Source organism: Sparus aurata, chromosome 19 (assembly GCF_900880675.1).
Source record: "Sparus aurata chromosome 19, fSpaAur1.1, whole genome shotgun sequence".
NCBI lineage: Eukaryota > Metazoa > Chordata > Actinopteri > Spariformes > Sparidae > Sparus > Sparus aurata.
The window spans coordinates 18,059,225-18,073,710 of NC_044205.1; the positions used below are offsets into that span (position 1 = coordinate 18,059,225).

Consider the following 14,486-nt stretch of genomic DNA (forward strand, 5'->3'; position numbering starts at 1 on the left):
TTGTCGAGAAAGGAGGCACGACGCAGTACTGCACTCTTCCAACTGCCGCCGCGGCTGCTGATGACGACATATTTCCGCGTCTTGTAGTTCCTGTCGGCCAGTGAGTTTTTTAGGTGAGCGAACTAAACACTTTTATCTTAAACGTGTACAATTATAACCAGCACAGTTGTGAATGTGTACGTGTTCTTCATGTATGTTTAAGAGCAGCAAATATAAAAACTCGGCGAATGCTTACCTAAAGTAGCACGTGACAGGTGAGGCTTGTAAGCTACGTGGCTAAATCACATGCACTTTTGCTAACGTTAGCTAGCTTGATTCACTGTTAATCAAACTCCTTGTGATTTAGTTAAGTATTCGTGCGTTAGTGTAGTGCAGTGGTTCTGTTTGCGGCTGCTCGTATGGCTGGCAGCAGGATGAAGCTGGAGCTGTCCCGAGTGGTTCAGGGAAGAAGCCGGCTGGGTGTCCTGAAGGGGCTCGGCAGGACTGGACAGCACTCCCTGGATGTCCCGGGGTGTCTGCTGTACACTCACTTTGGCACAGTGCCACACCTCACCCAGGACACACTGCATACACTGAGCAACCTCCCCTCTGTCACTCAGATCACCCTGTCCAATATGTAAGCACAACTCATCACACACACACACACACACACACACACACACACACACACACACACACACACACACACACTTACTCTCACTGAACTCCCTCTATATCTAACATACACCTTCATCACCTTTCTTTCCTCTAGAGCAGAGCACCAGGAAGTGTTGGAGGAGTTTAAGGATGGATTCAGGAAATTTGCAGGTACTACAATAACAGCTCCTCTCCATCTTTTCTTCTGTCTGTCACCCACCTTTGTACCACTTATCTTCCAGAGAGTAATCACGAGTGAAGGACAATGACTTGGGACTTTTCTAGCACACTAAACAGCATTGATTAGACATAAATTAGGATGACACCTAATGCTATTGCAATGCATGTAGATTTATTCAGTATTGATGAAAAGGTAATAGATCACCAGCTTTTGAATTAACTTAAAATCATGAAGTGTCCATATTAATGTAGTGGAACTTTATTTACAGCTTGATAAAGGCTCAACACTAAGCATGCGTCTTCAATTATGCAAACAACGTGTAAATATTTTATTGTGTTTAACATTGTGGAACCACTATAAAACATTATGTTACTTGTTCACCTTAAAATTACAGCTTCGAAAATCGCGCAAAATGCCAATTTCTTTATAATGTTGCTTTAATTTGTGCATGTAAAGGCTGTAAACTTAAATTTGGTATGGGCAGGTGTTTGAAATCACTCAATAATTGTCAATGAATTGGCTCTGGTATTAGATAAAGTGTATGTTTTATTAAAGCAGTTAGCAAAGTCAGTTCATACAAATAGTTAATAACCAGCTTTTGTGTTTAGATTTGAAATTACTTCGGAACCTTCAAAACAAAAAATAAACAGATAAAAAGTCTCACCTACAAGCTGATCTATTCTTTCCTTCAGTCTCTACATTCAACTTGGATGAGAAGTTTGTAGAGTATATAGATATTAATCTAAAGCTTAATATAACAGCTACGTACAGGACCTTATTAATTACTATCCTCAACATCCTTTAATGTGTTTGAGAGGGAAAATCTTTTTTTGGATTTGAGTCTTTGTTTGCAGATGCATCAAGTTGTGGTATTGAAAATGGAAAATGTGTCAAGGGTAGAAATCCTTCACAATCAGTACACCCACTCACATGGCTTAGATTTTAAATTAACGTGTTTCTGAGCATTTAAAAGATTTTTGAAAGAGGTTGCGGGTAGGGATGTTAATGATTAATCATTAATTGATTAACAGCTGGTCAGAATGTAATGATTAAAAATGTTTTAAGCAGACAACAAGAGATGAACACAAAAAAAACAAAAGTATCTTGTTACAAAGAACAAATACTTGCTTTTCAAATATATTAAAATAAAATACACAATACTGGGCTGAGAAAATGTATTGTCACGCCCGTTGTTGAATGGTGACGGAGCGCCACAATTAAAATAAATGGATAATTTTGTATCATGTAATTCTTAATTAAAGTAGCTTTAGTCTTCATTCGATCAGTTCTTTAAGCTCCTTATGCAGCCTACTCTGATTTTGCATCAAACATAGACTATGTCAGTGATTTAAACAGTTTCCTAATGAACAAATGTCCAACATATTTCATACCAGCAACAGACTGATACACCCTAAGTGTGTGAAGGAGAGGTATCGCAGGTCCTTCCTTCCTGCTGCTGTCAGACTGTACAACCAGCACTGCTCCATGTAGATCTCACCCCGTACTCTGCACTGTGCAGTAAGCCTGTACAAACTCATTCCAACACCCATATTTATTATCTATATTTAAAATCTGTATATAAAAATTTTTTGCTCATTTTTTTGCACTATTCATGTAAATATGTATACGTCGATTCTATTTTTCTTTCCTTTTTAATTATTTTGTCTATTTTGCTATTGCTTTGTCTTGTAATATTCTGCTGTTGCGACAAACAAATTTCCCCGTCTGCGGGACATTAAAGGATTTCTGATTCTGATTCTGACATTTTTCTCTCTTACAGTCAAAACAGCAAGAAATTTGTTCTCAAGTGCTCTCTCTGTGTCAGAGATGAGGAAGCTGTAGAGGGGGGAAAAGGAACTGTTTGTTGAACTATTTTGAATTAACCTGCTTGTTGTTTGCATCACTGTAATTGCTATTAAACCTTCAGCATTTGTCATGTTTTAAATAACAGCCACATCAGAGGAACCTCTGCCAGGCTCAAAATCCTGTGCTGGTGTGACTAGTTGATTAATGTAAATGTCACACATACGTGATGCACAGATTTACTCTGAAGGCCTAAGGCTAAATGAATGTTATTACCACTGGCTAAATTGAAAAGACGTAGCAAATTGCTTCTAAATATACTGTATGTTGAGTTCAGTATTGAAAAGCTGATTAGCTCCGTGAGCCTGACTAAAAGGTTGAGTCGCTCATAGTAATATTTATATAAATGCCCCAGAAAAGTGACCTCATTCAGCTTTGCTATACCACCGTCGCTGTGGTACGAAGCTTTACCAGGCCTCAAGCCTTGAAATTGGAAAAGTAATCACTGTAGCTCCTCGTATTGTAAACTGTCAGGTGATTACTATAGTGCTGTCTCTTGAGTCCCAGAAGGAAAGAGCAGTGATTGAATTGCTGATAAGGCCTCACCTCGTTATTCGCGAGACTCAGTTGTCACATTAGTGCATTAATGATGTGTTTCATACTGTCGCCTGTCTTCATGCTCTGCCTTTGTCTGGTCTTGTGCCGTTTGAGCGATGCACACTGATTTTTGTGTTTTTCTTTGTACAGGTCTTCATGATACTGTGTTATACTGCTCGCTTCATGACCCTGCGACTTCCTGCCCAACAGGTTATACCACTAACAAGGTGAGATTAGATTTATGCTTATTTTTAAGGCCGGGCGACATGACCTCAAAATAACATTGCAATATTTTAAGACTTTTTTACGATCAACAGTATATATCTTGATATTCTGAATTCTCATCAAAAGCACTTCATAAATGCTAAACCCATAAAAACATCAAATATCCCAATATTTAAGCAGTATAATATTGTTGGGATGACTATTGGTACTTTCAAGGCAGGACAACAGACATGTCCTGCCTTGAACATATTAAGATGGCAATTTTAGGGGGATGATGTGTTTGTCTTTGTCGCCAGGCAACCAGCGGAGACTACAGCAAGTCACTGCTCCCATCCCAGAAATACTCACACTTAACACATAAACCACACTTTGTCTTTGAACACTTTATATTTGTTAATTAGTGAGCTATAGATGTGCTGGTAGTGGCTTCAGACATAGCCAGGCTAGTTGTTTGCCCTTGTTCACAGGCTTTATGCTATGCTAACCAGCTACTGTGAGATTTATATTGATCTTCTCATCTAACCATTGGCAAGAAAATCAATATGCCTTTTTCCAACAATGGAGAGCTACTTCTTTGAAAAGATACTTATTTTAGTGGAATTCTAGCATCACTGAAACTTCTCATTGTCCACAGACTGTGTCTGTGTGGGGCAGCGGCGGGCGGATCGAACTGACGGTGGCCAAGTTCATGGCTCTTCAGCGGACCGTGCAGCCCGACTGGTACCAGAGCATGGCAGACGGAGAGACGTGGCAGAACAACACCTCTCGCAAAAGGGTCCGAAAGTCAGTGGATCGAACTCTCACTCACTTGGACGAGTGTCTGCTGGTGCACCAAAAATCACAGGTACACACACAACCGGCAGTCTTAACACACACACCACCGCTCTGTTACATTTGTTAATCAGTCATGCACAGCACGAGCACGTGAGACAGAGATTGATGTTGGGTGTTCTTGTTGTCACAGGGGACCGCTGTGCTGCTGTGATATGGCTGAAAACACAGTGAGATTAGGAGGAATACATAATCAGTTGGTGCATTTATTATTAGTGGCTGTGTAATGGCTCTGCATCAGGCATGACTAATGAAATCAGTTTTTTTTTCTTTTTAAAACAATGAACAGCTACCTAATTTCATGATGAAGAGAACCAAGTGAAACTGATTGTCGTTAGTTATCCATGTGACACCGTAACTCAGTTATGCTTCAGAAGATATCATTGCTTTAGTCTTAGTTGATCTGTAACTTAATTTACAGGAAGAAGTTTATTGCAATCTTTTTGTTTTTGCATTAATCTGAAGTGTCAAAGATTTTGATATTGTTTTGTATTACGTGTGAATGACACCACATTAACGCTTTGTTAATGTGCTCTTTTCTGTATTTTATCGCCTGGTTGCAAACCATATTTCCCCGGGATGATAAATGTAAGCGTAGAATGATGTTGAGCAAAGAGTGGAACAGGAGCGACAGCGTACTACAGGTAATGCGAGACATCAACATTGTTCTCTGTGCGCTGCATGATTGAGCTTCACTCCCCCACCTCCTGCTGCATCTGTCCTCCTAGTTGATGTGCAGTCGGCTTCATGTCGAGTCATCAAAATTGAGATGAATGAATGAAAGAATAAAATCTCTCTTTTTTGCAGTTGAGGACCTCCAATATGTGAAACATAAATGGTTTGCCAAGTTTCAGGACGATACTTCCCTCCCCTTTCCACCTTCCGGGTTTTCTCTCTGTCAGCTGTTTAATCACCAAACTGTCTCTCCTTGCCAGGAGTTGGAGAGAGTTGAGGTGTTCGGGGTGGTGGAGGGAGGAGACATCCTGGAGGAGAGAGTGCGCTCAGCCAGGGAGACAGCCAAGAGGCCTGTGGCAGGATTCTGCCTGGACGGCCTCCAGACGGGCTCAATGGACCATGTTCTGAGGAGCCAGCTCATCACTGCTGTGACCAAGGAGCTGCCTGAGGACAAACCCAGGTCACTGTGTGTGAATGTGTTTATTGATCATAGTTGTAAAGTGAAAGTATTTTCCCAGAAGGTGTCACTGATATTAAGGAAACTCCAACCAAAACAGGCAGTATGAACAATTTTGTTTTTATAGTGTTATACTCTTCAACTGTAGGATGTCTAGATGTTTTTGTTCTTACTCTACCATAACTCAAAGTGCACACCTGTTTGTCTCTGACATTTACCATCACAAATGTAAACATATGGCTTTAAGTGCGGCTGCATCTCAAAGTCATGTTCGCTCTTACAACTGCTATTCCATGTCTAAAAAGCTCGGCCTCTTTTTTGTATAGGCCTGTAAAAAAGCTCAATGGTGCACCTTATAGAACAGTCCATAGATGCTCTACAGTATATACATGTAAAATGTGATAATTTAAAAAAGTCTTAGTCAAGTATTTAATCATTTCTTGATCTTATACAACAGAACATAGTGGAAATGTCTTTTTCCGAACATTTTTCTGAACTCAGTTTACAACATAAACAGCAGCAAATCCTCTTGTTGGAGTAGAGTTGATTGTTCCCTAAGTTTCTGCTGATTAAGAATCAATTACTTATTATTATTTATTTATTTTTAGCTCTAATTAACTTAATAATGTATTTTGTAGAAAGGTTTTCTACTGTTTATACTTGTGAACCTCTAACAAGCGAATGCTCAATATTCTTACTTATTATCAAAATAACGAGTCAGTTAAACATTAAATAGATTTATAAACTATTTAATCCTTTGATTTCTTTTGATTTTTAGTAAATAAACAAAGCGGTGCTGCGGTTTGGTTTGAAGTGCAGTTACTGATAATGAAAAGAATGTGATTGAGAGCCTGAGCAGACCCAGTCAGTCAATTATCCTGCTTGATTGATTACAAGTGAAAATCCAGCAGCTCTGCTGTGCTGCCCCAACTGCTCCACCATCGTTATCTCTGCACCACCTTAGTGGATCGTACCGGTATCAATAATCATTTAACATTGTCTACTGACAGTGATTTATTGTAACACTTTATAATTATCATTTGCAAATGGTACATGTATAGTTGATTAAATGGATAGCTATTTCTCTGTTAACCAACAATGTAATGCTTTATAAACCATTGATTAAGCAACCGTTTGGTACAACTGATGTTTATAATGTGTTGCATCGCAAGATGGCAGCGAAGACATTAATTTACCCGATGATTACCCGGATGGCTGACAGCAATAGTCAGCTCTAGAGTTTAAAGTCATGCAGCTCACCCGTCAAATGCTAAAATGGGAAAAAATTACAAAAATATGATTTAGCTGTGCCAATTTTTGGAAAATAAATCTTTCTTCCATTTACATTATTAATTAAAATAGAGTTTAATTCCTTAGTTGATTGAGCAATCAACAGAAATTAATCAGCAACAACCAAGTTAATCAAATGATCAGTTTAATCGTTTGTCATTCTCTGCTCTGATTTGCTGCCTTGTCTGTTTTATGTCTTTATGAATTTTATTTCTTTGGTCTTTGGACTGTTGTGCAGACAGACCAAATCATTTCTGAAGATGTCACCTCGGGCTCTTGGCACTTACGATGGACGCTTTTCATGTTTGTCTGTTTCTTTCTCTAATTTTACTAAATGTAAAAAAGTTTTTACAGATTAATGTGTTGAAAATAATCTTCACGTGCTGGCTGAAAAAGACACTTACATTAATGAGTATAACACTCAAGATTGTATAATAAGAAACAGCTTCTCATGAAGAAGATGTCTGCAACCATACTGACTACACTGGCAGTCATTTTAAGCTTTTGTAAAGCAGAAGGGCTTTTCACCAGAGACTGTCCCACATGAGTACTCCTCTTCAGGAGGTGATGGGGGAGCCTCTGGCAGTGACTCTGAGAGTAAATGAGAGAGGAACTGTGAGGAGAGGCAGACTGCATCCCTGTGAGCTTCACCAAGTTTGCTTGAGAACAGGCTCATCTGGCATACTGTGTGACATCGTCCCTGCTGGTAGCTCTGGCTGTTAGGAGATGCTCCTCCCACTGGAAAGTGAGGTGGAGTCATTATCAAATGCTAAATTGGGCTTGACCTTGACGCCTACAGGCAGATAGTCAGAGGGAGCCAGTTAACTGAAAGCACAAACACACAGGGTGCACATGTTGTGAAAAGGTAGAGAAAAGCTGCTGATGTAGTCCAGCCGCTACATATTGTGGCCATTTCTGTGATTGGATTAGGATTTATTTAATGTTAAATTCCATGTTTTGCTTTGTAATGTGTGTGTGTGTGTGTGTGCGCATGCACGTGTTTGTGTGTGTGTGTGTTTATGTGTGCGCGTGACTTTCAGACTGCTGCAGGGTGTCGGACGACCTGATGAGGTGCTGGTGTGCGTGGAGGCTGGCGTGGACCTGTTTGAGAGTTTCTTCCCCTTCCAGGTGACGGAGCGAGGCTGCGCTCTGTGCTTCGCCTTCGACATCTCCCCGGACCCGGAGCGCGCAGGTAGAGCGCCCCCTGCAGGTGTGGTGAATAGCTGTGCTGACCAATAGTTTCCTCTTTGTAAGCATATTTGAAAACTGCAGCAGAGAACCGCACAGGACACTCACCGTATTGGGAAGTGGTCTTGTGGGTGCATGATCTTAATTAGTTTATTAGTTTATCTTTTAGCGAACGCTGCTATGTCAGTGAGTCTTCCTGCGGTCCGAGACAGAACATTCATACATACAGTTATTTACATTAAAAACATTTAGATACAGAGATCAGCAAGCAAGTTGAGTCGTCAACTGTTGGCCTTTAAAGTCAGTTAAGTACTCTTTTCGTTTTCTTTCTTTTACTTGTTTTCTTAAACGCAGCTCTGGTGTTTGTGTAATAAGGGAGGTAAGCAGACACCAACCAGAGTGACTTCTTTGCGACAGACTGACCACCGTTATGTGTAGCAGGAACAGCCAGTAGTCCGAGCTAACCAGCCATGACAAGGCACTGACAGATTCTTCATGTTCGCACTGAAAACACAGACTCCACTGGAGCTTTGACATTCACCACACTTTTGCTTTGTAAAAGTTTCTCTGTGGTACCTGTGTTGTAGCTGAGCTAGCGGCTCAGAGAGACTGAGAGGTTCAGTCCCAACGTCTCCCCTAAGGCTTTAAGCCCTGAGCGCTCATGGATTTGGCTGATATCACCTGGTAATTGTATGAGAAGAGTCTGCAAGGGGTTGGAATGGTATAACAGGAATTTGTGAGTGTGGACATTGGGATTTGGCCAGAGGCTGTCCAGTGTGTGAATGTCTCTGGGGGAGTGTCAGTACATGAGAAGTATATGGTGCCTCAGAACCAAACTCCATAAATAAAACAGCCTATTTTATTGTTAATGACTTTCTTTTGTAGCCCAGCCTCGGTTTGATGTTGGAACATGGTTTTAACATATCAGGGGCTGTAGATCACGCTTGTTAACTTTCAGCCGCTCAAACATTCCCATTTAAGTTGCAGTGACCCTCCTCATCACTTTCTTCTACAGAAGGATTCCCATGTGCTCATATTCTTTTGAGAGAGAACAACCTTCTTGTTCTTCTCAAGCAGTAACTTCTGCAATTGTCTATGTGCTATTAAACATGTAGCATTTAAATTGGGACATTTGCATTTAAAAAGGGTAAAGGTACTTTTTTATTCCACCCTTTTCAAACCAAACAACCTTTAAGGTAAAGCAACCTTGCCCAAAGCCACAAAAGGACTTCTTTTAAATGCTAGTGTGATACAGAAAATGACCCCCAAAAATATGGAAAACACTGGTGCTTCACTCGAAGAGCTAGTGCAACAAATGCCTTTAGCAAACTGACAGTGTAATTTGGGAGTTTGGGTAGGGGGTCTGTCCCGCTGGATGCATTTAGATGAGAATGAAATGTGATTGTGGTGGGAAATATGATTCCTCTGAGAATAATAGTTTACTTAAAGTCATTTCTGTGCATAAAAGAGATGCGGAAAAAAGCAATGAGAAGAGAATCTTGACGTTAATGTGCGGGGATGTCACGAACAGAGAAGGATGAACGTTAGAAAGCTGAGAGGGGGGCACCGCTTTGATGTTATTCATGACACGGAGTCATCAGAAAGCGCTGAACAGATGATTAAAGATGTCCAATAACAAGCGTAGTGGGCTTATGCTAATTCCTATAGGAGGAGCATATGAGTTGAAAATGCTAACAGATGCTCTAATACAAATGTAAAGGCGATTCATCTCACAGCAGAGAGGCTGCACAGAAATCTTGCTCAGTGTAAAGACCCTGCAGAGTGTCTTGAGTAATCGAACATTCCTTCATCTTCTTTTAATTTGGTGAGCAACAAGATGAAGCCGGACTTCTGTTGGAGCCAGTTTCTACATAATGAATAGAAAAAAACTGTGCACCTCGATGGATGCATGTGGTCTGTTGCCTTGAATGTGAGGGATTTATTTAGCATGAAAATAAGGCCGATGTAATGGCTGTTGAAATGATGTGTTCGCTTGCTTGTTTGTGTGTAGTGTAGCTCTTGTGTATTTGCTCGCCCCGGGTCAGTCGGAATAATTGGATAGAAAGAATTTCCGCGAGTGAAATGAAATCAATGTTGTATCTCAAAGCAGCTCCAGTGTGGTAGCTATTGAGTCGGGGCCCGTCTTTCTGATTGTTGTCCCAAGTGAAAAGCCGAAGAAGTGTTATGACAAGAGCTGTGGGAGGTGCCCAGACTCGCCCCGCAGAGAACTTTGGGCTTCATTAAAAAGTTGCCTTAAACTCGGATGAGAGACTAAGTGAAGTTTGGTAACCGGCAGCATTTAGTGTCAGACAGCACTAATCAATTCTGCACAGGGAGCGTAATGGAGTTCAGTGGAGGTGAGAGCAGCAATGGTGTCAAACCTGAAGAGAAATTTTAATCACCCTCTCAGCCAATTACAAAGCCCCACAGGGGGGGTGGGGTTTCAACACCCTCACTTCCCAGTTAACGTCCTTTTTGACACGGCACACCATTATTCTAATTCAGCCCCTTCCTTTTACTCGCCCCAAAGTTTTCCTCTTCCTTCCTCCATCCTGACAACTTTCTGTTTCCATCAACCGGTCTTCTCCTCTAACTGCACGTCATCCATCTGTTCTGCAGTTCTAAACCGAGACTCATTGGCTACATATATGGTTAAAATTTAGTTAAAGGGGCAATAAGTAAGAATTTAAGATTACACCTTTTAAAAATGAACTTAAATGATCAACAAAACGTGACTAATTAACAGTATTGAACATATGTCAAAGATATCTACTGTTATCCTTTTTCTTCCTACTAAGTTTGGATGCTAACTAGCCCCCAGTGGTCAAAAGCTCTTTCCCTCGTGCCGTAAATGCCAACATTCCCTCAGGTGTCCAGCAAGCTGCACGGCTAACTGAGCTAAGAAGCTGTCAGTAGCTACAGTCATGGATGTTTTCAATCTGTGTTTTTCCTGCAGCCTTTAGATGTCCAGATGTTGAGTGCATTATGGTTGATAATCCATGTATAAGCAGAGTGCATGCAGGTCCTTATCAAGCCTTAAAATTCATTTTCATAAATATAGTCCTTAAATGTAGATTAACCGAGCTCACTCTAATAAACATATTCCTACATTAAACATATGTCTGCACTGGAACACACATATTCTAGTAGCATTCATTTTCACCTGCAATGCTTGAATAAGAAGTTTTGCCCAAAAATCAGTCTGACATTGGTCAAAAGTTTTCCTGAAAAGGTCTTAAAAAGAACTGAAAATTAAGTGCCGGACACGTGCAGAAACCCTGAGAAGGTGTTTAAGGTCCACAACTAACTGCAGCCTTGAAGCTTCAAACCCCTTTCCCCCCAATTTCACTGTTTCTGTAGTTTCGGCTCTTGGTTCTCCTTCCTTTTATCTTATTTTCTTTGGTCAGGCTTCATTTTGTCCCTTTTATTCTCAAGCTTATCACCCATTCCTTAAGCTACAGACCATAATAATTTCCTTTTTTATGCTTTGTTTACACACTTTGCTGCTCTCTGCTTCACCCGGTTCAGTTTGCACTAAGCCCAGTTTGCTCTACTCTTGCCTTTTAATCTCTGTCTTTTGTCATACGCTTTGCGGTGGACTGTGCACTTCCTTACCCTTTTTCTCCACCGTGCCTTTTTAAACTTCACGTCCCTTGTGTCTGTAACCGACCAGATAGTTTGGCGCACAGCCCTCCTAATGAAAGACGGCTCTTTGTCAGATCTGGACACTTTCTCCATTTTCATTAAGTTAAACGAAGTCGCCTCACAGTGAACACCCATCTGTCAAAGACGGGCGTTGAAAGTCAGAACATAAACGGCATGTAATTATATTCTAATGGGGTTGAGAATATAGGCGACAGCGGTATTTAAATGGTGTCAAGCTATAGTATGCGTCCCCATTTTATTTTTGCCGCTGGGTTGATGGAGCTATGTATACAGGGGGTGTAATCTCCTGCTGAATGATATGAGATTATGGTGTGCTCTAATGTGTTTTCTGCTGGGATTAATTAGATGTATGTATATTTCTGCAGTGCTGGAGCTGGACAAAGAGAGGGAGATGGCAGGGGAGCCACAACCGAATGGGGACCGTAATGGGGATCAGACACAGATGACACCCTTTGAGATGAATCTTAAAGACAAGAGGTTTGTAGCAGCAGCAGCAGCAGCAGCACTTAGAAACTCATTGTGGAATGCTTGAATTATTTATTTAAACTTTTATCCAGGTACCATGACGACTTCAGACCCTTAGTGGAGGGGTGTGGCTGCTACTGCTGTAAGAACCACCAGAGGGCATACCTGCACCACCTGCTGGTGACCAATGAGCTGCTAGCTGGAGTCCTTCTGATGATCCACAACACGGCCCACTATCACGGCTTCTTCGGTGCCCTGAGAGAAGCTCTCGCCAAGGATAAACTGGACCTCCTCAAGAGACGGGTACTTGGGGAGAGAGGCGGGCAGGCAGAGAGAAAGGACTGAGACAGATAAATCTGAGAAATTGCTTTTTCCTGTAAAGGACCTCTGGACTGACTTGGCTATAAGAGCTCTATCTTGCTGCAGAGACTTTGAGTCATTCCATGCATTTCAAAAGTGTAAAACAAAGTAATGTACCTCTTACACAGAGCAGATAAAGAGACCTGACGTTTGTACCTTTGGGTCGTGTCCTGGTTTCACATCAGGAGAATGGCTGCCTTTAAGCTTGCGTATTGATCCGAGCTGATAGCAAGGAGAAGTCGGCGGTCAGATGGCTGAAGAGTGCAAGAGGAATCTACACAAAGAAAAAAATGTGACGATGGATGGTAGAAGACTATCGACTATGACTGAATCCCTGTGCGCCTCCTGGTTTGGGCTGATTGCAGGTCAGCGCATGGCTGTTGTCCTCTGAACTCATGAGACAGAGCAGAGGGCGAACCAACTACGTCCCTCTTTTTCTTCTGTCATATATCAAAAAATCTAGTGTGTAATAAGATTTCCTTCAGTTTTTTTCATTGTTATTTCATACTTTATACATCTGTTTTCATCACGCATATGTTGTTTTTTTTTTCTCACACATGAATATTTTAATATTCTAAATGTTTCACTTGGATGACTCAAGCTTCTCACAGTCATGGAAATGGATTTCATGTAGTTTTCAAACACATTGACAAACCATCATGTTTAATAGGATTATTTTCATTATACACGCCACCGGTTGTTGTCTCCTGTGAGGGTTAACTGAAGGTTTGAGCTGACAGCTCCACTGTTCCTGCTGCTGAGGGGAGGATAAAGATCAGGTAAAGATATGGGTCTCTACTGCCTCCCATGCAGGCTTTTTGAAGGTGATGGGATATAATTGACTGTCAGACTGTGCACATGTCTGTGGGGGACAGGCCGAGAGAGTGGAGAGTGTGACAGATTTATGGAACAGGTATGAGGATTTATGTTGTACCTGTGGGTTACCTTAACCACAATGAGGACAATAAGAATGCAGGTTTGACGATCTGCTGTCGTCAGTAGGTGGGCACTGTTTATTAATACTTGTAGGATTAAAATGGGATGGGAAAGATGGAACTCCATTAATGTCTACGGGGAAAGGCTAAAACAAGCAGCGACCTCTACAATGTTTATTTTAGGTGTAATGGGAGGGCAGTGGACAAGAATTGGTGAACAGAGGGTTGTAAAGTCAACCCCCCTGATCAGCAAGTGAGAATCGAATATGTAGCTAATGATGTGCCCTCCTTTTCCTGCACTTTCTTCAGGAACTGTTGGCGGTGGAGGTTTAACAAAAAATAATGTTTACTTATGTGATGTTTATCTGATAAAATTTGGTTTAACAACACGCTCAGCAGATTTGCCCATGATGAATATGCACGGCTTGTGGCACAAGGTCTCAGTCTCCAATCCTTTTGAAGCTGTTCCTAATGGCTGTGGAGTGAAACTACTTTTAATAAATCTAGACTACGAGACCCCAGCCGATTATTCATTTTGACATATATTTATCGAGCTTGTGACCTTCAAATGTAAGATTAAGTGATTGCAATAATGATGAGATATAGAATAGTGAAATAGAATATAAATTAGCATATAGCAGATAGAAGCTTAAACACACCCCAGCTGGCAGCTCAAGAATATTGAAATAAGATTTGAGAATGTGAACAAAATGTGAATTTAGAGCAAATAGGATTCACCAGAATGCATCACATTAAGAGGTCCATACAAGGTTTGACGGTTTCCTACATGCGAACCCAATCGCCAGAATAAATGTTAGTAGTGTATGTTTCTGAACGCAGATATGTTAAAACGTAAGTGACTTTAGTTGTAACTTTTCATGATGCACTTCTGTTTTTCTGGATAAACTTAAAGCAGTATGAACTGATCTTGTTGGCTGCTTTGGCAAAGTGGAACAAGCTGTCAGCACAACAATGATATAATCACCTCAAAAAGTTGGCATGGCAAGTGTGTTAGAAAACAGTTGCTTATTTACACATTTAGCAAATTATCATTCATGTGGAGCCATACAGTATTTCTGGTCCAATGTGAATATAAGTCACATATTCACTCTTCTTTTAGCTCTGGTTATGTCTCCTGAGGCCCCCTATTTGGCTCTTAAGCCGCTAAATGCTCCTC

At 41.0% G+C, this 14,486-nt stretch overlaps 1 protein-coding gene across 3 annotated transcripts; it reads left to right on the forward strand.

Annotated features, from left to right (window-relative positions):
* Positions 1–62: 62 nt before the first annotated feature.
* Positions 63–14,235, forward strand: qtrt2 (queuine tRNA-ribosyltransferase accessory subunit 2). Of its 3 annotated transcripts, XM_030398435.1 has the most exons (9): positions 63–254; positions 366–616; positions 752–807; positions 3,368–3,444; positions 4,077–4,286; positions 5,209–5,408; positions 7,736–7,905; positions 11,915–12,026; positions 12,107–14,235. In XM_030398435.1, exons 2-9 carry the CDS (start codon positions 399–401, stop codon positions 12,357–12,359), a joined length of 1,296 nt encoding a protein of 431 aa, XP_030254295.1. In that variant the 5' UTR covers positions 63–254; positions 366–398; the 3' UTR covers positions 12,360–14,235. The 3 variants fall into 3 exon arrangements, with proteins under 3 accessions (XP_030254295.1, XP_030254294.1, XP_030254296.1); XM_030398434.1 differs by having other exon boundaries at positions 64–616; XM_030398436.1 differs by having other exon boundaries at positions 64–616; positions 7,736–7,887.
* Positions 14,236–14,486: the final 251 nt, after the last annotated feature.